At 34.9% G+C, this 24,334-nt stretch overlaps 1 protein-coding gene across 3 annotated transcripts in view; it reads right to left on the reverse strand.

The window, feature by feature from the left end:
* The window catches only part of Arhgap15 (Rho GTPase activating protein 15), a 619,786-nt gene that overhangs the window by 503,613 nt on the left and 91,839 nt on the right, over window positions 1-24,334 (reverse strand). For all 3 annotated transcript variants that reach the window (XM_046463726.2, XM_058585366.1, XM_058585365.1), the window contains exon 5: window positions 16,335-16,422. In XM_046463726.2, coding sequence (XP_046319682.1) covers window positions 16,335-16,422 — 88 coding nt within the window. The remainder of the gene's footprint in view (window positions 1-16,334; window positions 16,423-24,334) is intronic.

The raw sequence follows: 24,334 nt of genomic DNA on the forward strand, positions 1-24,334 counted from the left end.
TCACAATCCAATTTCTGTGCATCACTCTCAGTCATCTCCAGGTGCTCATTCATGTGAATACTCCTTCGACAACTCTTGCCCCATTTCCTGGCATTCTTTACAACCTCACTCCTCCACCTCCGCTGCAATTCACAGATCTTCACTATGCTTCATATCTAAGAAATTCCACTTTATGAGTTCTCTTTACTCTCATCCTGTTCTCATGGTTGCCTCCACCTTAGTACAGTCTCCCAGTTCCCAAATCATTCCTGGCTCCCCTTCCTTCCATGTCCAAGCTGTGTCCCATAGTCAGTTCAACCACGCCTTCACTAACCATCATCAAGTGACACCTCTCTCAACTATTTGTCCTTCTAATAATCTTTCTCATATATCCTCATTTTTGATAAGTGACTTTTGATTTCTCAGGGTAGCACTTTTATAAAGAATGACCACCTCCTTCACTGGGTCTTTGACTTTACTTAAAAAATGTTTTGTGATCCTAGTCAATTTCTGTGCGCATGACAATTCTCTCCCAAAGCTTTAGCTCCTTGGATAGTTTGCTCTTCACACATAGAGATCAAATGGTCTATTAATAAACAAAAATAAATAATTCATCTCAGAATGATAGTTTATAAAAAAAGAAATACACAGGATCTTAAGAATATAATATTTCCATTTATCCTAACTTTAAGAAGAAATAAGTATTATGGAATAATCAAATTAAATAATAAAAATTTAGGGTGAATTTAGAAGTATGTTAAAACAACCAAAGTTATTAGGATAAAGTTAAAACAAATAAATAGATCAAATTCAAGAAGAGAAAACAAAAATTAATAGATAAAGAACTGTAAAACTGATGCTAATAAGTACTTCATTTTCACAAACCTAATGTAGGCATAGACTGAAGAATAACTTTAGGGACAGAGGAGTATTAAAAGGAAAACATTTTTTAGCATTTAAGTGTTAAACATTGAAAAGAAGTAGTTCAGAAAAGTTGTAGAACTTTTTTGGAAGAAAATCAAGATTTTATTCAAGAAGCCGGAAGTTAAAGCATCCTTTAATAGAAAACATATTTCTGATTCTACAGCTATACAACATACAAAAACGTCTGCTAATGACTTGCATGATGCCAATGGATCATATTGAACATCATTATAAAAATAAGTTTTTAAAATTTTGACTAAATATGGATTTGAATCTGAGAATGTATATATCATATCTCTTCTGGGATAAACTTAAAATAGAAATGACTGATTTTTTAAATATTTAAACAGAATTATTTAGGAGTTACTACTTTTGGACAATAAAACATAAAAGCCTCTTTTGCTGGAGCAATATGAAGTCATTAAAAGCTGATCCTGGGTCTTAGCCACTTCTATTTTTTATTATTCTCTTAATCCATCTTCATCATTTCCCAATAATATAGCTGATAGGATATTCTATATATAACATTTTTTCTCTGACTTAAACTTTTGAGTTCAGCTTTATTTTTATTTGTGGGGTTATGGGGGTCCATAGTCTAATATATATTAAGAAAATATCAAAGACCAGCTGCTGTATTGCTAATATTTTCCATGGTGAAGACAGAGCATGTTTGTAAGCAACAAATCATCAGGCCAGTCATTCTCATTCCCTCATTACAAGATGTGTTTTTAAAAAAGATAAAGCTCAGATTTATGAAATAGGTTATTAGCTATCATTTTTTATTTTGGATTAATTGCTGTTCTAGAATATAGACTCAGATTGTCCTTATCATTTTGAAACATGAAACACAAAATCTGTTTAAAGGAATTAAGTTTTATCTCATAACTCGTTTTGATTCTGGAAAATTGTTCATGAAGGAGGACAAAACTCACTTATAAATTCTCATTTGGGCAAAATGATTTAGGAAAGAGTGCTGAATGGATACCTGATCTTATTAATGTCTAAAGTATGGCCCCTGTCAACAGAGAGAGGATACTTTGATTATAAGATGTGAGTTTTATGTATATGAATATAAATGATGTTAATAATAACTGAAATTGTTTCTACAGTGAAATTTCTCAGTATATTACATGACCAAATCAAACCAGATTTTCAGAAAAAGTAAACCTTTGCTAGTGATTTGGGGTATTAGAATGTTGTATACTGTTGGGTTTTTTGTTTGTTTTTTATGAGAAAATATTCTCTACTTTTTAAGAAATTAGCACTGCATTTATTTCTGAATTAAAATCTCCCTAGAATAAACACAATAGCTTTTACTTAGTCTACATTGCTTGTATGCTCATCCTGTTTTAAAAACGTACATTACATAACAAGCTAATTGGATTCTGCAAAGTGAACAGCTTGAGCATACTTTCAACATCTCAGGTGCTTCTTGAGAGTCTGTCCTTAGATAGTTGTACACTGCATCAGCTATCACTTGTAGATGACTAACCCTGCTTAGGACATAAGAATGACCACTGGCCATCTTGAAATGCTAGGCCCTCATTCCAGACTGCCAGAGGGTAGGGCAAGCTTTTGCCTTCATCCGCAAATTCCAGATTTGGTTGAAATGCTACTTTTCAGGATGTTAGATCTGGCTTTCTGGGTAGCTACCCAAAGGGGAGACCAGTGTCTATATGATGAAAGCAAGTAAAGGTGTTGCATAATGATATTAAACCAAAGGGAAATTGGAGATGGGAAAGAACACAGCAGATGAAATCTTTCTTCTTTTATTCCCTCATTCCCACAGTTACTTTAAGTTTTCTCCAGTCTATTTGCACCTTCTTTCTAAGCTGAGCAGGGTACCTACCAGTGATCCTCTTCATTGCTTTGAGGTGCACTGTAGAATGGCATGTATCATGGTAACACATCTCCTGCACCACTTTCCAACATTTCTTGCTCACTTTTTCTCTTATTTCATTCTTTGTGCCATCTAAGACACTGATGTTACTCTCCCTCTAGCAGAGATGGATACTTCTCCACCAAAATGTGTGTTGTGTTCCCTTCTTTGAGTGTCCAGAGATGTCACTGGTGAATAGCTCACCAACTGGAGACACTTATTTTTTTCTCAATTCCTTTTGCATCAAAATTTGGCATGTTCCTTATCTGTACCACTGAACATGAACAAAAATGATGTCAGACATGTCAGATACTTTTAGGATAAAGACTTATAGAGCATGCATATTTTTCCCATTCTCCATCTGCAACTACTCATACCAATATATTGTTACATTTAGTAGAAATAACAATAATAAAAATAGCAAATATAATTAATATTTATTCTGTTTGTTATGTTCCAGAAACATTACACCAACTTTGCAACATATAATTTTAAGTGGTAGGTACCCTTTATAGGTCCATGTTGCAGTTGAGCTAACCAAGGATTTTAGTAACAAAAAAATCTGATATTTCCAGCCTAGGTGTCTAACCTGAACACTCCTAAATCTACCTAATTTGGTATCCTGCTACATAATGCATTTCATTTCAGTAGCAAATTTTTAAGGAAGACTAAATGAATATATTCTGTAAATTTAAAAATTGCTCTGCACAGAAAAAGTCCATTTTATCTTAGATAAATGCAAGCTCTAAAACAGATGTATTACATTGACCAAAATGATAAACCACAGAAAGTCAAGCTTCATAATTAAAATAGTTTCCTGAGAGTGCCTAAGGTGAGGTTTATTGAGGGACAGTAAGCTATTATCCATTTATAAGGAGTCCTATCAATTTCATAGATTTTTGTGGTTATAAAAATTATGTAAGATATAGAATTTATTATACTTAATGGCCAAATCTTGAGAAAATTGTAACCAGAGAACACGGCTTCATTTATAATAATATTGATCACTGGATTTCATTTTTTTCCTCACAAAGTTTATGTAAATAATATACTAAAATTCAATTTCTTTTTTCCTTTCTTCTTTTATTTCCATTTCTACCTGCCATCTTCCACAATGTGGGTGGTAGCATTGTTTCTCAATACTGGCTTCATGATGAAGGTTTGTGATGATGCACCCATGACAATGCTGCTAAGCTGCACTGATGACAACCATGCTGATGCTGCCACAGCTAACATTGCGAGAATCACAACACCAGGCAGAGATTTTAAAATGTCTCTGTTAGGCTAAGGTTGGTAGCTCTGTTGTTACCCCTCCATTCCTCATAAAATCTTGAACAAGGGTCTGTGTAAGGGCTCAATACTCATCTACAAAGATAAAATTATTTCATATTCATTTTGCTCAGAATACTCAATAATTCATGAATAGCTTTCTGATTGAAACTATTTTCATCTTTTTACTAAATCACATCATTTCACTCCCATAAATAAGTTCATTTTGTTGCTAAAGTCATACTACAGTGAATGAACATTAGATGTATTGCATTATTTAATTAATGCTTGTGTGCATTATTCACACTGAAAGTAAACAGTATTAAAAAGAGTAAACAAATTATTTTAATGAGAACTTTTATATTATTACTTTTTTGCTTCCAAGGTTATGACTGAATGAAGGGTTTGGCAAAATTAATAAGTTTATAAAATGCTTTGGAAAGTTCTCTGCTTTAAGAAAGAAGTCATAGAAGTAGAGAGTAGAATGGTGGTTACCAGAAGCTGAGAGTGTGAAGAAGGGTATGTGGAGATGTTGATCAAAGGGCACATAGTTTCAGCTAGACAACAGGAATAAATTCTGGAGATCTACTGTATAACATGTGTGGGAGACAACCTTGCACGTGACAGAGTCACACTCCCCAGCTGGGTGCTGAGGCGCTCAGTCACAGAAATGTGGCAGAGCTTTCCCCACCCTTCTTGGGATCAAGGGTCAGTGTCTCATGCATGGGTGTGTCTTGCTACAGCCCCTTGGGTGAAGCTATGTTCACCCTTCCTTTGTAATATAATCCTTTGCCCTGTTTAGGATAGAATCTACCATGCAAGTGCCTTGTGTGTGTCCCCTTCTCTTACTGTGCTCTTGGGTGTGGTCTACCCAGGTGTCAGTCAACCTGCTGACAGTGGACATCATGAAGATCGACTCAGCCCCCTGAAACCTGACACCTTGCCTCATTTGAATAGCTTCTCCTCAATAAAAGGAGTCAGCAAGTGCTCTCACTCTCTCTCTTCCTGAGGACCCTTAAAGTCAGCCGTCACAGCAACCCCAAAGAAAAAGGTATTTGTGTCTTTTATGTGGTTATTTTGCACAGCCCAGTTAGCCCAGTTTACCTGAAGTGACCCCTGAGCCTTTTAGTCAGAACAGAAAGCCGGCAAACATGGGCATTATATTTGATAATAATTTTGTATACTTGAGTATTGCTAAGAGAGTACATTTTATTTGTTCTAAGCATAAAAAAATAGAAAATATGTGAAATGATGGACACGTTAATTGGTTTGACTTATTCATCCCATGATGTATAAATACATCAAACAATATGCCACAGTAACATACATACACAATTTTAAATTAAAATTTGCCAGTTGTGTGTCCAATTAAAAGTATTGGTACAATTCAAAATGAGAAATATACAAGTAGCAAAAAAGAGTCTGGTAAACAATAAGTAGAGTATATAAAATGTTTATAGTACTTGCTTCTATTAGGCTATGGTAGGTAGTCTATTGTTGCACCTCCATCTTTTACAATCGTCCATTTCTCAAAACAGTATAACGAAATGTTTATTGTGCTTCTGAATTTATGTCAAAAATGATACTAAGTTTTCAGAGCAGTAAGTAATCAATAGAATAGAAACAGGGGATCTCACCCATCTAACCAAGGAGCAGGAATTCCACTTGATCTAATTGTTGGTGAATGTGAAGACAAGAGAATATTTTTTAATGTAGAAAGACTTTACACAGTGTGTTTGTTTTAGTAGGATGTAACACTGAACAAATCTTCTGTAGCAGTATAAATAAATTCCCTTCTATGTTTGCAACTGGGACTCACTATTGTGCTAATACACCTAGGTTCTTAGGACAGTTTATTTTTAGTTCTCCTAAAATGAATTGCCCTGCTTGTTTACTTTGCACTAGAATTTCTGTAAAAATGACCATATTGTTAAAGGTCAAAGACATATAAGAATATCGAAATATTTTTCAGTGAAAAGATGGTCTGTTATTTACTAAATGTATCTGAGACACAATGATGACAAAGTTAGCCATTTTGCAATTATATCTATCAATAAGAGTCCAATCCTTACTGTTCTCATCCATATTTGCACTATGTGATACCTGGCAGTAATTGTTAATTGTTCATAGAATAAATTATCCTTTGACTCTAGGATAATTTCACATGTCCTATGTTTTTTTTTTTAAATTTCAATTAACATGTTGTTGAAAACTCTGAATCTCTCTTAATATGGTAATGCTTTTGTTTATTATTGATTACAAATGGCTCCATATCACCTACAGAACAAAATCATCTTTTCTCATCTTCCTCTTCAAGGTCTTTTGTAAGCCAGTTCCGTGTTGACTTTGTAACCAAATTCTATTCCTTGCTGTTTCAGAACTTAGTTCCTCACCTGTTATGAAGCATTGCTGGCATTGCTCCCAGGCATTTTGTAGAAGAAATACAAAACAGTCTGGTCTGGGGCACATTCACTCTAGGCCTCAGGGAACCTCCATTAAAATGTTTTCAAGACATGACCAGCACACAGTGCATTGAGGAAGGCAAGAGATCAATAATCTCTATAAAATAAACCTACTACTTAAGGAATTAATTTCTAATATTTTACCATTATTTTCTCTTATTTCTATACAAAATTACTTATGTTCCCATATCTGCATCAAAATCTCATTTATCAAAAACATGTTCAAATATCACTTCCTCTACAAATATACTGAGAAGGCTTTCTAGTCAGAACCAATTGCTGGCTCCTCTGAGTTACCAAACACTAACACAGGCCCCTTTTGTGCCATTTTAGGGAAACTACCAATGCCTACTTTTTTTTTCTGTAGTTACTCAATTTATGGGCATACTTTCTATTTGCTTTTAGACCTTCCATAAAATGTTCTGAGTCTGATTTATATTTGTTTTAATCTTTCAGAACACTTAGAATAGTAGCTTAAATGTTGAAGCTGCCCAATTATATTTGCAGCATGATCAAATGGAGTTATATAGGCTGAGCATTACTAGCAAAATCAGTTCTTAAAAAGGACTATCTATACTTAAATCTATGGTTCTATCTAACATGTTTCCCTATAATTTTTATGACTTTGATTATGGTTTATTATAATAAAATATTTATGTCCACATCACTTTTACCATATTGTAAATGCCTTGGGAGCAGGGGTTATGTATTTATTATTCATGTGAATTTCCCTGGGTTTTAAAAAAACTATATTTGATACCTGGCAGTAATTGTTAATTGTTCATAGAATAAACATACTAGGGATTCTCTAAATTAAACAAATAAAAAACCTTCTTATTCATGAGGCCATCCATTAATGGGTTTGGTCTAACCAGGAACACACATTTATAATGTCCCATGCACACAGTCAGATATTTACTCCACACACCAGACAAAAACTCTAAATTCACAAACCCAACAAGGTTCTTTAGGAGCAAGCTGCATTTGAAGTGACAGAATCAACTGAAAAACTTCACTGATAGTAATATGAGTAACTATATCTGAAAAATGCAAGCAGTGTGGGTCAAGGCCTCAGAGGGAACATCAAACTAACAACTGTTAGTCTCTAAGACTTATCTAGCCCCAGATGAAAAATAAATAGATATGTCAGTGTTTTCAAGGCAAAAGATTTTGATCCAGCATTAAATGAGATTGAGCTAAAATTCTAGAAGAATCAGCTTTCTCTCTTACTTTGGATCCCTAATAGGCTTGGCTCTTTTAAGACACATTACATTGGGTTGTAGTGCTATTTGGTATATGTTTTGCTAAAAGAAAAGCACAGTAGATTATTCTAGGATGAAGATGCCTGGAGAATACCAATGTAACCTTTTGAAGATTTGCCCCTATAGCAGATCTCAGCCCATGGCGCTCATTTCAAGACTTTTCTTTTATCCTATCTTCCAATTAAACCAAAAATTCATTTCTCTTTGTAGCACACATATTCTGCCTATTCTCATTCATTGTTCTTGTTTTTCATTCCCCTGTATTCCCTGCCCACAAATCTTCACATATTGAAATTATAACCATCCTTCAAGGCCCAATTCAAATCATTCACAGATGTGAGCTCTCCCTCTTTTAAATATATAAAAAAAAAAAATAAAAAAAAAAAAAACAGAAACAAAAAACAAAAACAAAACTCTATTTGTCTTACTTCATCTCATTCTATTTTTTGGCACAGATTTTTATAAGGCAAAGACTATCTTGATTATATCTCTATGCCTTATATGTAGCCCTAACGAGCAAGCTGTTCATTGTAGAATTTCAATACATATTCTTATGAAGTCTTTTCCCACCAAGGCTTATATAAATAGCACAAACTTGATTAACCAAATGCATACTTAAATTAAAGTGAGGTAGAATATAATGAGAAGTGTTATTTGGATCAACTCTTACACTGAAAATAATGAAAAACGATGGATAAAAGATTTTTTTTAGATTACCTTAAAAGAATTGCAAGTCTAAAAAGACAGTGGGGACTGCCAGGGTAAATATTTTTGTGAGGTCAGAATTTGAACCTAGAGAGGGAAGCTGAATATCAAAGCAACATTACCACACTTATTCTCAGGTTATTTATTTATCCTATACATTTGAGCTTTAGTTAATTAACCTCATAGAATAACAGAACATGGTCTTGCCCAAGGTCTTATGAAAGGATAACACAGATCCAATATTAAATGTGTTTCCTCTTTTCAATCACAGAGGGATTTTTAAAAGACAGCAATGGTAAATGAGTGGTAAAGAGATGAAAAAAAGGAAAAGTGAAGAACAATCCTGACCCTGTGAGGTGGTGGCATAGCTGTAGCCCTGCTATTCTGTAGATAGAACCTGAGAATTTTGTATTGTTAAATTGAAGTTAACAGTCTGGAACGAGTCCCAGACTCCTTGAGAAAAATGTAAAACTTTATAGAGTAGGACACATTTATCTTAGGCTTCAGAGAACCTCCTATGATAAAGGTCCAATCACAATGATTCATATGCAATGATAAGTGGATACACAAAGGAAAAAAGGAACATAAGTAAGAAACAGCAGACACAGACACAGACTTCTGATATTAAATAACAAGAAACAGATTATAAAACAAGTATGCCTCCTACTTTTAACAAATGAAAGAATAGTCTTAAAAATACCTTCAGGAGTTGGGTACAGTGGCACACACCTGTAATCTCAGTGTCTTGGGAGGCTGAAGCAAGAGGGTCACAAGTTCAAAACCAGCTTCAGCAATGGCAAGGCGCTAAGCAACTCAGTGAGACACTATCTCTAAATAAATACAAAACAGGGGTTGGGATGTGGCTCAGTGGTTGAGTGCCCTGAGTTCAATCTCAGATACCCCCTCAAAAAAAAGTAACGAGAAAACTATAGGCAGCAACTGGAGAACAGCAGTTATACTGACTGGTAACTTCTTGATTGCAATAATGCATGACAGAAAACAATGGAATGATATCTTTGATGTCTTAAAAGAAAATGAATTAGAAGTTCTATATCTAGACAGAATATGTGTTTCCAGAATGAGGAAGAATTAGAGACTTTTTTGAATAAGCAGACACTGAGGCAGGATCTTACCACAGTATCTTTAATACAAGAATTTTTCAGAATGTATTCCAAACAGAAGGAAAAGTGATTCTAGAAAGCAAGTCTCAAATTTAAGAGGAAGTAAATACTAAAGAACACTGCCAATATTGGGAAATATAAACCAATACTGGTTTCGAAAGAAACAATTATGTCTCTTGGTGTTAAAAAATTATGATATCAAACAGGAATAGCATCTATACTGAGATGGGGATACATGGATTAAAAAATTGTAAGGTAATATTAAGAAAAGTATAAAGGATTGGACTAGCTCCAGTCTTTGATAAATATGATAAATAACTTTGATAAGTATGTTGTAATCCTAGGATAATTGCTAAAAGAACAGAAACCAAACTAGTAGAGAAAAATGATGGAAAGATTGTCAGAGTCTGTAAACAAGTCAAAATAACACCTGGCATTTTGCCAGGGGAATGTTAGAGTTCGTAAACAAGTCTGGATGGTGCCTGGCAAAATGCCAGAGGGTGTGGTTTGAGAAGTAACAAAAGCGAGCCATTAAGTGTGGAGATTCCTTATTGGTTGACTGATGTATCTAGTTTATGCTAATTAGATAAGCTGTGTGGAATGTATAAATACTGCTCCTGTCCTGCAATAAATGGCTTCCACTCCTGCTGTATCAATCTACACAAGTTGTTCGTCACCCCCTGGTTATTTTGCTGCAGCCAGACAGACTGTGGCAGATGGTGGCCCGTTACGGGGAGCCCAGGGACACTCGGGGGTAAGTGACGAAAAAAAGCTGCCCGTCCATAGATAGGACGGGAGCAAATCTGCTCGTCCCTAGGCAGATAGGGCGAGAGGAAAAATGGCCATTTCGAGAAAATGGAGAAGATTGATGCAGTATGTTTGTGTCTTGTTTTGTCTCAGTGTATTGTATTGTCTTTGTGATGAATATATGGAAGGGGTGAGAAGTAAATTACTAAGGGAAGAAGGCACCCCAGTGGAACCAAGAATAGTTAGGGCATGTGTTGATAAGAGCCCAGGAACTCTAGTCAGAAAGAAAAAGAAAGTTCAGAAGAAGAAGGATTATCAGGAAAAAAGTTGCAGCAAAAGGCTATTACTGAATACTTTTCGTTACCGGAGGGTGCGTGAAGCGGAGAGGCGGCTGCTGAGTGTGCAAGCCGGTCACAGCGCAGCAAGGATTTTCCAAGAGGCGGTGGCGACTGGCCCTTCCCCGCCTCCTGGCCGGGGAGCTGGCTCTTCCACTGCCGCGAGCCCAAATCTAGACCTGACCTGGAGGCACAGTCTCGCAGGCTCTTGCTCCCTGTGCCCAGTAGCAGTTTGAGTCCGGGACACTCCCCAGGGCCATCTGGGGCTGCCCGGGATGCTACAGCCAGCAGAAGACGCTACCAGCGTCCCTGATGTTTGGTCATTTTCAATGCCAATAACTAAGCTACAATGGTTCTCCCACACCTGGAAGCTGATGTGTAATGAGCACTATTAAGGCATATTTCAAATGTAAAAAACCTTGAGATAATGTACTAAATTGTTCAGAAGGTTGTTTTCTTAGTAGAATGCTACAGGATTTTCTTTAACATCATTGCTGGAGTTCCTGCCTTCGTCCCAGTGCCGGTAAAGACCAAGGTGGAACAATTTCCAGTGTTGCTGAGAACAGGACGAAACTTAGGCTGAGGAATGGACAAGACTTCGGATCAAGCTAGCTGCCTGCAGAACTTACCTGGACTGTGATTTAAGCTAGCTGCCTGCAGAACTTACCTGGACTGTGATTTACCTGAACTGTGAGTTAATCTACACTGCTTCACCTGGACTGAGACAACAAACTGTAATCTATAACAAATTGTAACTCGGTATCTTTGCTAACAGTGTCATTGCTGGTATAATTTTTCCAAGGGCTTCTTGCATGGAGCCATCAAGTGGCTTGGTATTGTGGCATTTTGTATCCTCCCTTTCTGTTTGTAGCAGGTTATTTATGGTGTTTCTGTAAAAACCACTATGGTCGTTATTTAAATTATAACAAAAGGGGGAAAATGTCAGAGTCTGTAAACAAGTCAAAATAACACCTGGCATTTTGCCAGGGGAATGTTAGAGTTCGTAAACAAGTCTGGATGGTGCCTGGCAAAATGCCAGAGGGTGTGGTTTGAGAAGTAACAAAAGCGAGCCATTAAGTGTGGAGATTCCTTATTGGTTGACTGATGTATCTAGTTTATGCTAATTAGATAAGCTGTGTGGAATGTATAAATACTGCTCCTGTCCTGCAATAAACGGCTTCCACTCCTGCTGTATCAATCTACACAAGTTGTTCGTCACCCCCTGGTTATTTTGCTGCAGCCGGACTGTGGCAAAGATGACGTAATAAAGAACAGCAACAAAAGACCTACTTCTTGATAAAAGCAAGAAAAGAAAAAAAAGAAAGAAGCATACAATATGATTTCATTTACATAAATTCAAAGCAAACTGTTTTTAAGGGGTTTTGATATAGGTGAGAAAATTAAAATTATAATTAAAAATTTTTATAATTTTTATAATGAGATACTGACTGAAATGCAAGCCAGTGGCTAACTTTGGGGCAAGGAAGAGGCTGTGATGACAAAGGGACAGGTGACAGGTGGGGCTTGTGGAGGGCTGGTGGGGTCTGTTTCTTGGCCTCAGCTGTGCTTACACAGGTGATTAATTAAGAATTATTGCAGTGTACATGGATGTGTTCTATTTTTAACTAAAAATGGCTTCTGCATTATTTTGTAGCATCTTTTAAAATTTATCTTGAGTTTTAAATCACAGTACATTTCTTTTAAATTATGAGAATATGAACATCATTCTTTCTTTCATAACCCAGAAAATTGTGTCCAGAGACACCAGCAGTTTTCAAATGCTCCTCCTGACCAGCCATCCTGGATCAAGCTTGTTCTGATTTGAGGTAAATTGAACAAAATAGAGACGTGCATGCAGATGCACAAGGGAGACAATTTTCTTTCTCCATAAAATATGTCTCCTTTTCTGAAATTTTATCCTTCCTAGATGTTGGATTGTGATATTTTATAATGCCCTTTCAGTTATAACATGATAATGATAGTAGGTGGTTGGTTACTCTTAAATTTCTATCAAAAAATAAAAAATAAAATAGATCAATCATTCTTTTTCTTTAATAGGTTCCTGAGGACCTACAGTATGCAAATCACTAATCTCCTCAGATCAGGGAGGTAATTCTGTATCTATTTTTGGAGAAGGTTCATTTTGATAAAAATGTGATTTCAGTTTGTTTATGAACTGAATGCTGTGTCCCCTAAATGCAAGTGTTGAGTCCTAACCTTCAGTGTCATGATATCAGGAGTGAAGCCATTGGGAGGTGATTAGGCAATGGACCGAGAGCCCTCATGATAGGACTATTTCCTTTACATGAAGACATGAAGAGCAATAAGAGCTTGGTCTCTCTCTACTCTCTATCACATGAGGTTACAGCAGAATGATGGCCAAATGCATTCACATTGAGTACCCTCAGCAGACACCAGATCTCTCCATGCCTTGACTTTGGACTTCCTGGTATTCAGAACTGTTAAAAGTAAATCTCTGCTTAAGCCACCCAGTCTGTGTTATTCTGTAACAGCAGTTCTAAGTGAAGAAAACTGACATGAACTGAAAGAACTGCAGGGAGAAAAAGAGGTAGTCAAACATGGAACGTAGGTTCAGGCACAATATTCTGTGACACACATGTTAAATATGAAAATGGTAAGAGTGAGACCCAGTGATATAAGAAAGGGGCTCTCAGAAAATATGCAGAAGTTTACTTTTGGTTATACAAATGAATGGGTTTCTTCATTTTTAGTATTAGTGTCTGCACACAATATTTTATGCTGCCCATCGACACACATTTCTTTGTTGGAATGCCATGCATGTTGGTGTTCCTTGAATTAATAAATTCCTTCTTCTATAAATATCTGAATCAACTCAAGTGCAATAATATCATAATTTAACAGCATAATAATATCATAATTACACCATATTCTAAGTTATGTACAGTATATTTTCAAGTAGAACATTAATAATTGTTTTATTTTATATATTATTTTATATATTGTCTTAATTGTTTTATATTAAATATTTAATTGTTTTATATATTTTAATTGTTTTATATGTTTATGTATTGTTTTAACTGTTTTATATATTTTTGGTTTTATTATATTACTTTTATTACTTACGAATTATTTTGGCAGATAGCATGATCTCCATTTTTATAGGTGAGGGTTGGAAACTCAACTTTGTCAACTACAAAGTAGTAAAAATAGAATTATATCCCCTCTTGTTCAACTTCAAAGCTTGCTGTTAACTACTTTGCTTCTTTGTCTTGCTGCTGCATTAACAGATCATTCTACAAAGATTAAAATACTATTTATGCTTTTAAACCACATTCTACATCACTCAGACAGCTTCTACTGACCCCTTGGAGGAATGGATTTTTTTAACCAGAAGCACAATGAACACCAGGACATGTCAAAGGGGGAGCAAAGGAAATTCAGAAACTTGAGCATAAATCTTTTAAAATAAAACCACGACATCTTTAATCAAGGCCTGGCAATCATCGTATCGTTTCTTTGAGGCTCCAATTGGTAAATGTGGGCTATCCCACTAGGCCTTTAATACTTGGTTAGAAATGAATCCAAGAAGTTGACTAGCAAGACAATTCATGCAATACAAACACGAATCTGTAATTCTCTTTCCCATTACCACAAAACAGTTAGTTCCTGCACTGAATTCACTTTGAAGACAATGAGTGCCTGGGAGAAACCATAAGAGCATTGAAAATGGGGCCAGAAGTAATAAATAGGGACTGCCAAAAAAATGCTTACGAATTTCTTCTACAACTCAGAGCTATTGTCAGTTTGTAACAATTCTGAAGGTTGAACTGGAGGCATACAATTAGTGAGCTAACTTGCAAGGTTTGCCTACAATCTAAAAGCAGTTTTCTTTCACCTGTATATAATTAAACAGCTGAGAATTATATCTCCTGGTACGAGGAGATTAAAATAATAAAATAAAAGTAAACCAAATGCTTTAAAATGGAGTCTAATCTCTCTCCATTATCCCAGCACATTCACATAAACTCTGCTCCAATGGAATTCTTCTCACTCAGCAGGATGAAGATCATCTTCTCAGCAGCCAAACCCAGCAAGGCCAGCCACTCTCCTCCCTTCCTAACATCCCCTTAGAACACATTCAAAGGGAAGACAAAGGCCCTGCAAGTAGATGAGGTTGTTTTGTGCCTGGCCCTTAGGGGTATTTTATTTTCTTAAAAAGATTATCTCAAACTTACCGTAGCCAAAAAATGAAAACAAAACAGAACCTAAAACAAATTTCTGAGGCAGTTTAAAAATACAAAGGACAGACATATTTTTAATTTATTCACAATTAGTTTACAAATTGGACCACACCAAGACACCAAAATCAGCAAGCCACTTTGGGGATAAAGGCTATTGCAATTATCAGAAGCAAGCCAAATGTTACCTTTTGTTCTCACTAAAATCTCCTTTAAAAAAACATCTCTTAGCAAATGATTTTCTATTTAAAGAGGATTACATAGCAAACATGACTAGTGGCTGTACAGCAAAGAACTTTTCTTTGTTTTTTTACCTGCCAAAGATAAATTAGTTCATTTTGATCCACTCTTGCCAGGCAATGTGGTCCATACAGTGATGGTACCAATGTACCTGACAGCCTCCTGATTAGTAAGGACTAATTACTAATCAGGAGTGGTCAGGCAATGTACCTGCTTGCCAAAAGATGTAGGAGACAATGGTCAGGCAATGGCAGGTTGGTTCCTGCCTGGAGTCCTTACTAATCAGGAGGCTGTCAGGTACATTGCCTGACCACTGTCTCCTACATCTTTTGGCAAGCAGTTCTTATGTTTGTGAAGCAAGGTTTGGGGCTTGAATTGCCCCAGTAACTCTCTCCAAATTGCCCTTACTTACAATCACTGTCAAATTTCAATAGGCGTGAAAGAAGCCCTCATCCAGGTACAATGAAGAAACCCTACAAATTTCACTTTGTAATAACTACAGAATACAGAAATTGTATTAGCTCCATTAGATGGAGTCATAGAAATATTCCAAAAGGTTAGCTGGATATAGTGAATGTCAGAGTTAGAATAAGATAAAAAATCACTTTGTTAACTTAGAGTGTTTTCTCATTGGTAACACCCTATATTAAGGTGTCATTTATAAAGAGTTTATTATTATTTATTAATGTGTGGAGCACTTTATAGCATACTAGATAACAACTTAAATTCATGTATTAAAGATGCACATACATGGTTTAATACGATTTACATCTTATATTCTTTAAAACAGCTTCCCATGGTCTCATCCGTTAAGCATTTATTACTAATGCATTTTATAACATACTTTATAATACATTATTTGAGCAAGTAGCTACATTTAGTGATTATTTCATAAATAAGAATAAAGCATTTATAAGTGGCACCTTAATTTAAAGCGTTACCTTCACATTACTAGGGAGCTGCTCACCATTCATCTCATTTTGTGATTATTCTCCAAATGCACCACTTAATAAAACAGACACTAAGTTCTATTTTCCCTTCATCTGATTAAAAGTTTATTGAGTCATTTCCTCTATCTGTTTTCAGATGTTTGTAGCTTAGAAGCCTTAGGGTGATTTCTGATGAAACCAAAATTTTAATTCAACAGTATTTCTGAAAAGATAATAATAGTAAAAACAGAGAAATACTCACTGCATTGGACAGAGCCTGTTGCTTGGATTCTTTGTAAAATTCAAGTTTTCGACTAGAAAGAACTATCCAGGAAGATGACCAGTTTTTCCTTAGAAAAAGAAACAGGAAAAAAATATCATCAGTAGAAAAAAAATACATACACAATAGAATAGGAGCAACATTTGAGACTATGTTTTGAACTTGTTTTCCTAAAATTCTCTTCTCTATTAAAAGCAATAATTGGTATGAAACTCAGATAACAATAAAAACATTTTATTATTTTAGAAAAGTATGACATTTATATATATGTTTCTCTCTCCATAAAATCTTTTCAACTACTAAGCACCCAATTTTTTGTGTGTTCAAACACCCCACTTCCCACAAAAAGTGTTAAACTAAAAGTAGCAAAGTAAAACTAGAGATCAGAAACCTTTCCTCCATTGTTTCTTCTTTACAATGGTTTAGTATATTACAGAGTCTGAAAAACTAATCAGCTCACGTCATTGCTTATTCAAAATAGTTTTATATTGTTAAATCCCACTGGAAATCAAAGAAATGTAACTAAAATTGCTGACATGTTTTTTTCCTCTATGCCTATCATATTGCTGAGGATTAATGAGGGTATAGAAGATGGATTCTCTGGTATTGTATTATACCAATACAATAGTGTAAATTGGTGCATCTTTCTGGAGTGCAATTTAAAAATATGATTTTCTTAAAAAATTATTTAGATGTTCATGTACCCCAAAAGTACATGTGATATATGTTTATGTTGCGTTATTTTTTTTTATTCCTTATTTGTTCTTGGTAAAAATACATGAGAGTAGAGTGTATTTTGACATAGCATACATACTTGGAGCATTAATAAATCTTTAAAAACTTCTGTCTTTTGACTAAACATGTCCATTCCTATGAATTTAAATGTATTCTAGAGATATATTCTCACAAGTTGCTAAAGCTTTGTGCATAAGGATGAAGTACACCATCATTTGTTAATTCTGCACAAAACATAAAAAGTTAAGAAACTGCTTAAGTAAATTGCACATAACAAATTTATTTCAAGAATAATGAACCCTGAGCTACAGAAGGACTGGTGTGGGAAGATTTTAATTCAGATCATAATATACATATTTCATAACACCATGCTGTGCTATTTACTTAGAATATCTTCACCCATCCAAGCCACTTCTAATTAATAATTACATTCATCACAAGTCCAAGTGTTTCCTAAGTGTGCCTTTCATGACTTTCTTGCACATGGCTTATAGGAAATTTTTTAATATATGTTTTTAAATTTCACTCTGATATCCCCCACTAAAATGTGAGACCACAAATGGCAGAAGTCTTTTTGTCCTTAACAGAGGTATCTTTATTGTGTAGTACAGAGCCTTGGATGTAAGTACAAAACTTACATCTGTTGAGTTAAAAATTGTACTGGTCTGCAAAACAATTCACGAGTATAACCATAGTAAACCAAGTAGTAAAATCATGGCTTTTGATTTTCCGTTGTATTTCTTAGTCTTTACCAAATTTCCTCCATTGGACATGCATTACTGCTATAGTTAGAATAAGTAGGTGTTAGTGTCATCAAGAGTCGTGTTTTTTGATGGAAAAATAACAAGAGTTTATATTCATATATAAATGATTTACCCAATATATCATATTATTGCAGTTTGCTTTGGTTTAACATTCAAACTAATTTAATTTGGTTTACAAAACAAAAAGCTACAGAAATTCTTTATTCAAGTCAATAGAAACCACACAAAAATATATGAAAAATAACTTCAAGATAGTTGTGCAATTATTTATTTATTGCCTTTTACAATCTAGGAGCCTGATTGAAAGGGATGCTTTGATTCAGTAAGGTTAATATTTACAAAAAGAATTAGGTTACTCTAACACGCCTGAAGCTTTCTTAATGATACACGATTGTGTTTAAAAGGAATAGGATAAACAGGCACACAAGAAACACAATGTGAATTTTCCAATGTATAAATACAAATGTTATGTTCTTGTACCCACTTGTCTTCAAATAAAGAGTCAAGTTTTCAATTAGATGATATAAAGTTAAAAAAAGAAAAAGAGAAACTGCTTAGATATTTTCCCTCTGTCTTAGCACCCATTTCTCCATCAAGGTACCAGTGGCAATATGGTGAAGTAAACAGCCGTTTCCTCTTTATGCAGGTTATGATATTAGATGATCCAGAACAAGGAAGAGAGAAAGATCCTCAGAAACACTGGTCTAGGCCCTGAGTCTTTCACCACCATCCTTCTTTGTACCATATGTAGCCCTGGGTACGGAACACCTCAGACATGATGGATCCATATTTAACCTGCCTGTTACATTCCTCACTATATTTTTCATCTTCTGGCAGAGAGAAACTATACCTTACTTGCTTCCTATCTATAGAAAGTCCTGGATAAATGATTCTGATTTGAATCTGTTTCAGATGTTGATCGTTTATAGAACTTGCTGGCAAAACTCTCTCGTTCTTTAAACTTGGAACTGGAACTAGTTAGAACTAAAGCTGCGTGAAATTCAATTATCTCATTGTTCTGTGTTAGGACTTTGAACTTCTGTGAACTGTGTCCCTGTTAGGTAAACCAGATGTGTGAGCTGAAGAGGGTCTTAGAAGCTTAGTAATGCAAACTTCTCTCACACCTTACATACAGTGCTATTTCATCTTGAATTTATAAATGGCAAGCACTGAACCATATTAGAATGAAAGTAAAAGCTATTCCAAGGGTAGAATTCTATTGCTTAGAAAGAATTTCATTTCAAAATGAAGAATAAAGTGCTACTGACAAACATTTGGATGCTTCCCTTTCATTTCACTTATCCTAAGATTTCGTTTAAAATGATAATTAGCATGAATTATTCTAAATAACTAGTATAAGTTTGATTTTGTAGCTAAGGTTAACCTCTCAAACATAAATATGTTGAAGGTAACTAATATTTCCACATACCAACATGGAAAACAAGGCTCAGAGAATTTAGATAACTTGATGAAGGCCACAAAGCTACACACTTACATTGAAAGTCAATCCAGTTTCTCTGACAATGAAGTCAAGACAACAAAGTCTGTAATCTATTTATTAGTTTATACTTTTTTTAAAGGCCTATGCAATGCTAATTTGGTTAAAGATATCATCAGTATCAGATTTTACATAGGTTTGGTTGAAATTCTCAAATCATAAAATCTTGTGTGTGAAGCCTGTTACAACACATCAGCAATCTGTCACTCTTATTAGCTATTTTATATGTTTTTTTTTAAAGAAATATTGGCAAAACCCCATCCATCCCAAACTCAATACCTGTGCATACTTTAGAAGTCTTCCTGACTTCTTAGACATGAGTCAGTTATATGAGCTCTCAGGCTGCAGTGGCCACTCTGTCCCAGGTATGCCACAGGAATTTCACATGCATCACATAATTTAATCACACAGCCAGTCACAAATATCCATTGAACATTTAACACTATTATCAAACACATTTTTTCAACACATGTATCAAACAAAATTCAAAGGGCTGACTATAAAAGAAAATAAGAAGAGACCTCAATGATTTTATTTCTAACTAGAACACAGGCAAAAAACATAGAAACAAATCCTCTGAATAACTCAGGGAGGTGGACTGGTGCTTAGCGAGACTGCGTCTTAACCACAGGCACACATGTTATGAAGATGGGAATCAGGCCACATCTCCTGGACCTTGGAGCCTATGCTCATTCCACGGTAACAGCTGTCTCTAGAGCAGGTGGCACCAGCTCTCCCTTCAGTCTTATCTAGCATGTATTGCAGAGTATCATGACAGAAGTTAAGAAAGGGAGACAGAACCTTTTTCTCCTTACTGCAAAGCTGTATCCTAACCTGACCTGGGCTGTTTTGCAATGCCAGTCATTTTATCCCTGCCTTCCATCCTCATCCTGATGATCAGCAGGTAAATTCATCCATAATAGGAACCAGTTAATGCCCCCACATTTCATCCCAACATTTGGAACACTGTGTTTTTGTTTTTTTAAAAATTATTTTTTAGTTATAGTTGGACACAAAACCTTTATTTGTTTTTATGTGGTACTGAGGATCGAACCCAGGGCCTTGTGCTTGCTAAGTGAGCACACTACCACTGAGCCACAAGGACAGCCCTGGAACACTGTGTTTTACCATATACAGGATAAAAACTAAGTTGCTCAAGAGACTTTACCATAAAGCAAGACATGTAATTCAGAAAATATCCATCTTAATAAGTTAGAGTTCCCAGGAATAAATAAGGCTATTCCAGGTCTCTGCACAGACAAAGAGGTAAAAATCAGGTGAAAGACCCATGCTAGATTCAGTGTAGAAAACAGATCTTGGGACAAGAAAATAAATAAATAAATAAATAAATAAATAATAAATGCAGGCATCTTTAACTTTTCACATACAAAGCAAATCATATCTAAGGGGAAATTACAATTTAAGAAAAATCTTGTTTAACATATGCAATTGCTGAGACATTTTATCTGAGTGGAACACTCAGAGAACTTTCCTAAAACAAATCCTGAGCATGAAGTTGGAAAATGAAAAAAAGCAAAACAAAACTCGACACAGACATCATCTTGACATTCTACAAAATGGACACCGGATGGCAGCACATAATAACAGCAACTTTATAACTGCTTGTCTGGAGAATGCTGGATGGAAAATGGCCCTTAAAATATTCAATGTCATTATAAGAGCCTGTGAGCATAAGTTCTGAGTTTAACACATTCATTTGCTCTAAACATCAACACTTTGTATCCTATACTGATCACTCGTGCATCCTTTAGCTAATGACGAAATGACAGACCAATAAGAGGAAAGTATCTGAGATAACTTCATAAATTTCAGATACTGTTACCTGACTTGGTCATGCTGGATTTGGCTTGATCCTCCACCAGTGATTTTACTGTAGTGTCCCTGACCAATTTACCACAAAATCCCTCATACACTTAAATGTCCTGACTCATCTCAGACTGGTAGCTCTAGAATCTTATTTTTTCTCTCTCATATTCTAAGCTTCTTATAATTTGCAACTGCTAAAAGGTGGGTCCAAGAGACATACATCTCTATCAGTGTGGCAAGAATATAGAAAAAGACAGGTTTAGCCTGGAAGAATTTATTACCACAGTGAGCAGAAAGTACTAAGGAAAAAAATAATAAATTCACATGAGGAGGATACCTTAGTATCAGATTCTAAAATAAGTTCATTCTGAGTAACAATTGTGTTGAAACTCACGCATACACACACATCCCCACACACACAAAAAAAGATTCATGGGCCCTGGAATGAAGGCAGGTACTAGGAGACACAATCACAGCAAAACCCTTATATGTATTTATTTTCAAACCCATCTCTGTCCATGTTTTCACCCCCATGTATTCTCATGTTCCTCTGAAGAAGACAGCAGAGTGAGAATCTGTACATGATATGTACAGATCCACAAACAAAAGATCCGAGTTCAGAGACAGAAGTGTGAGGTACTGAAAGAGCATAATCACAATGACATGTGCCTTTTGTAATTTAAGCCTTCAAAAAAACTGTTTACTAAGGCCTCATAGAATTTCATAGAGGCCAGTGCAACTTACAGTTTTGGAGATGGAATTCCCCAAATGAAGAAATTCCTAAGCTTCTTCAGAAAAGCTGAAGCATAATTTCTATGTTCATAATTAAAAATTAAAGTTGAATGCTGAATGTATTCTGCTTTCAAGCCTGTCAGAGTATCACAAGGGAAATGTGCATAACCTCATTTTGAAATAAGACTAAATTTAGGGCCTTTTATGAATATAAGATGTAGCCAACAAGTTCTCCTTCCTGTCACCTTCTCCTGTTCATATTGAGATAAATCAAAATACAAAATTTTAGAGAAAATACATGAAAAAAGGAATAAAGACAAATGAAAAGGAGAATAAATAGGGGGAATAAAAAGATAATACTACAAGATGTAGATGATCTAAAATGGATTTATGAGTAAAAAATTTGATAGAAATTTAAACAATAATATTTATCAAGTGACAATTGAAGAAGACCTTGGTATTATGCATGACAGAAAACAAAAGGACCCCCTTTTTTTTTTTTTAAACTTCTTGGCCTTAAATAGCTTAAAGCTACAAAGATAAAGCAAACATGTTTGAAACAGAGAATAGGGTTAAAATATATGATAGGATCCTTTAATAAAATCTGGGGGAAAGAAGAGGTTAATATGGTAACTAAGTTTCTTCATTTGTGCAGTAGGAAATGATAATAAAGTCAATGTGCTAGTATTATTTCAGCATTACTAGTAAAGCATTTGGTCACATGCATCTAGTAAGATTGCTTTTCAAATCAATACAATGTATTAAAATGATATAAAGATCCTTGATGATGCAAGGTATGGTAGTGTATGCCTGTAATTCCAGTGGCTTGGAAGGCTGAGGCAGGAGAATAACAAGTTCAAAGCCAGCCTCAGCAAAAGTGAGGTGTTAAGCAACTCAATGAATCCCTGTCTTTAAATAAAATACAAAATAGGGCTGGGGGTATGGCTCAGCAGTCGAGTGCCCCTGAGTTCAAACCTGGGTACCTCCCTCGCCCCCAAAAAAGATCCTTGTTGAATGGGAAACCACCTACCAAAAGAAATTTAACATAGGAAATACAAATTATAGTAACTGTGGTATATTACTTAATAATTACTAAACTATCAATGAGATAAGATCTATACAATTTTTCAAGATTATGACTAAACTGGCCATTTTGTTGCTAGTGATAAAAGCAAACAGACTCCTTGGGCAAGGAATATTGCAATACATAGCATGATTTATTTTAAAATAGTTATGGAATTTGATCATGTAATACAGGCTTAGAATCTATCTTTACAAAATATAAAAGAAAAATTGACAAGCTTTAGGAGATTTACTACAATTTTAACTATTTTAAAATAAAACTAGACTCAAAAATAAAATTTAAAAAAGAAGGGTAGGGATTATTTTGTATATCATAGCCTACAAACACTGTGGAAAATCATGTGCTATTAAATATAGTGATCATATATACAAAGTTCAATTTGTAAATTATATAAAATAAAAACAAAAACCAAATATATTTGGAAGACATATCTACAATGTCTAAATTTGAAAAAAATATTATCATTTAGAATATAATTAGTTCTCTCAAATTATCAAAAAAATAAAAAGAAGAGATTCAATAGAAAATAGTCAAAGTTTATGAATAGATAATTCTCAGGATGCAGAATCTGAATGATTCTACATTTAAAAAAAATGTAGGCTTCACTGAAATAGAAACAGTAAAAAATACAAGCAACATTGAAGTTACATTCTATGGTCATGAATTTGTCAAAATTGAAAGTGTGGTAATGTTGTTTGTTAATGAGATTGTGGGGAAGTGGGATCCCTTCTTCAGTGCAGAGTGAACTGGCACACTCATTCAGGAGAAAGTCTGGCAATGACACTCAGTGACTTTCTAAATGTCCAAGAAAGCCTACACTCTTGATTATAGTCCCCAGATAATTTCTAACAGGTTCAAAGGAGATATATATGTGGATGCTTCTGCGATGTTGCTTGGGATGAAAGGAGTTACATACAACTTCAATATTCATACCTGCAATATTGCATAAGTAAAATTTGGTACCAATACACAATAGAAAAATGGCAGCAACTGGAATAAATAAAGTAATTTTAAATATAGTAACATACATAGATATGAACAAGCACTTACACTGAATGAGAGTAGTAAGAAACATGAGATTTATAATAGGAAAATGTTTATTAACTATGGAACACATTCAAACATTCAATTGATTTTTATTAGAATACCACACATATATCCAAATACATATATGGAGTGTGGATTTTTCAACAATTAGATTGTATGTCTACAGATTATTGACTTGAGAGTTGCAGACTGAGAATAAAATAAACAGCTCTAGGGGTCTTGCTTCAAATGATGGTAACACAAGGCCACAAACTGAAGGGAGTAATCAACTCAGCTCTGTGCACCTGGGATTTTC

This window comes from Marmota monax, unplaced genomic scaffold, assembly GCF_021218885.2.
Source record: "Marmota monax isolate L192 unplaced genomic scaffold, Marmota_monax_Labrador192_F-V1.1 WCK01_AAM20220418_F8-fsc00034, whole genome shotgun sequence".
Lineage (NCBI taxonomy): Eukaryota > Metazoa > Chordata > Mammalia > Rodentia > Sciuridae > Marmota > Marmota monax.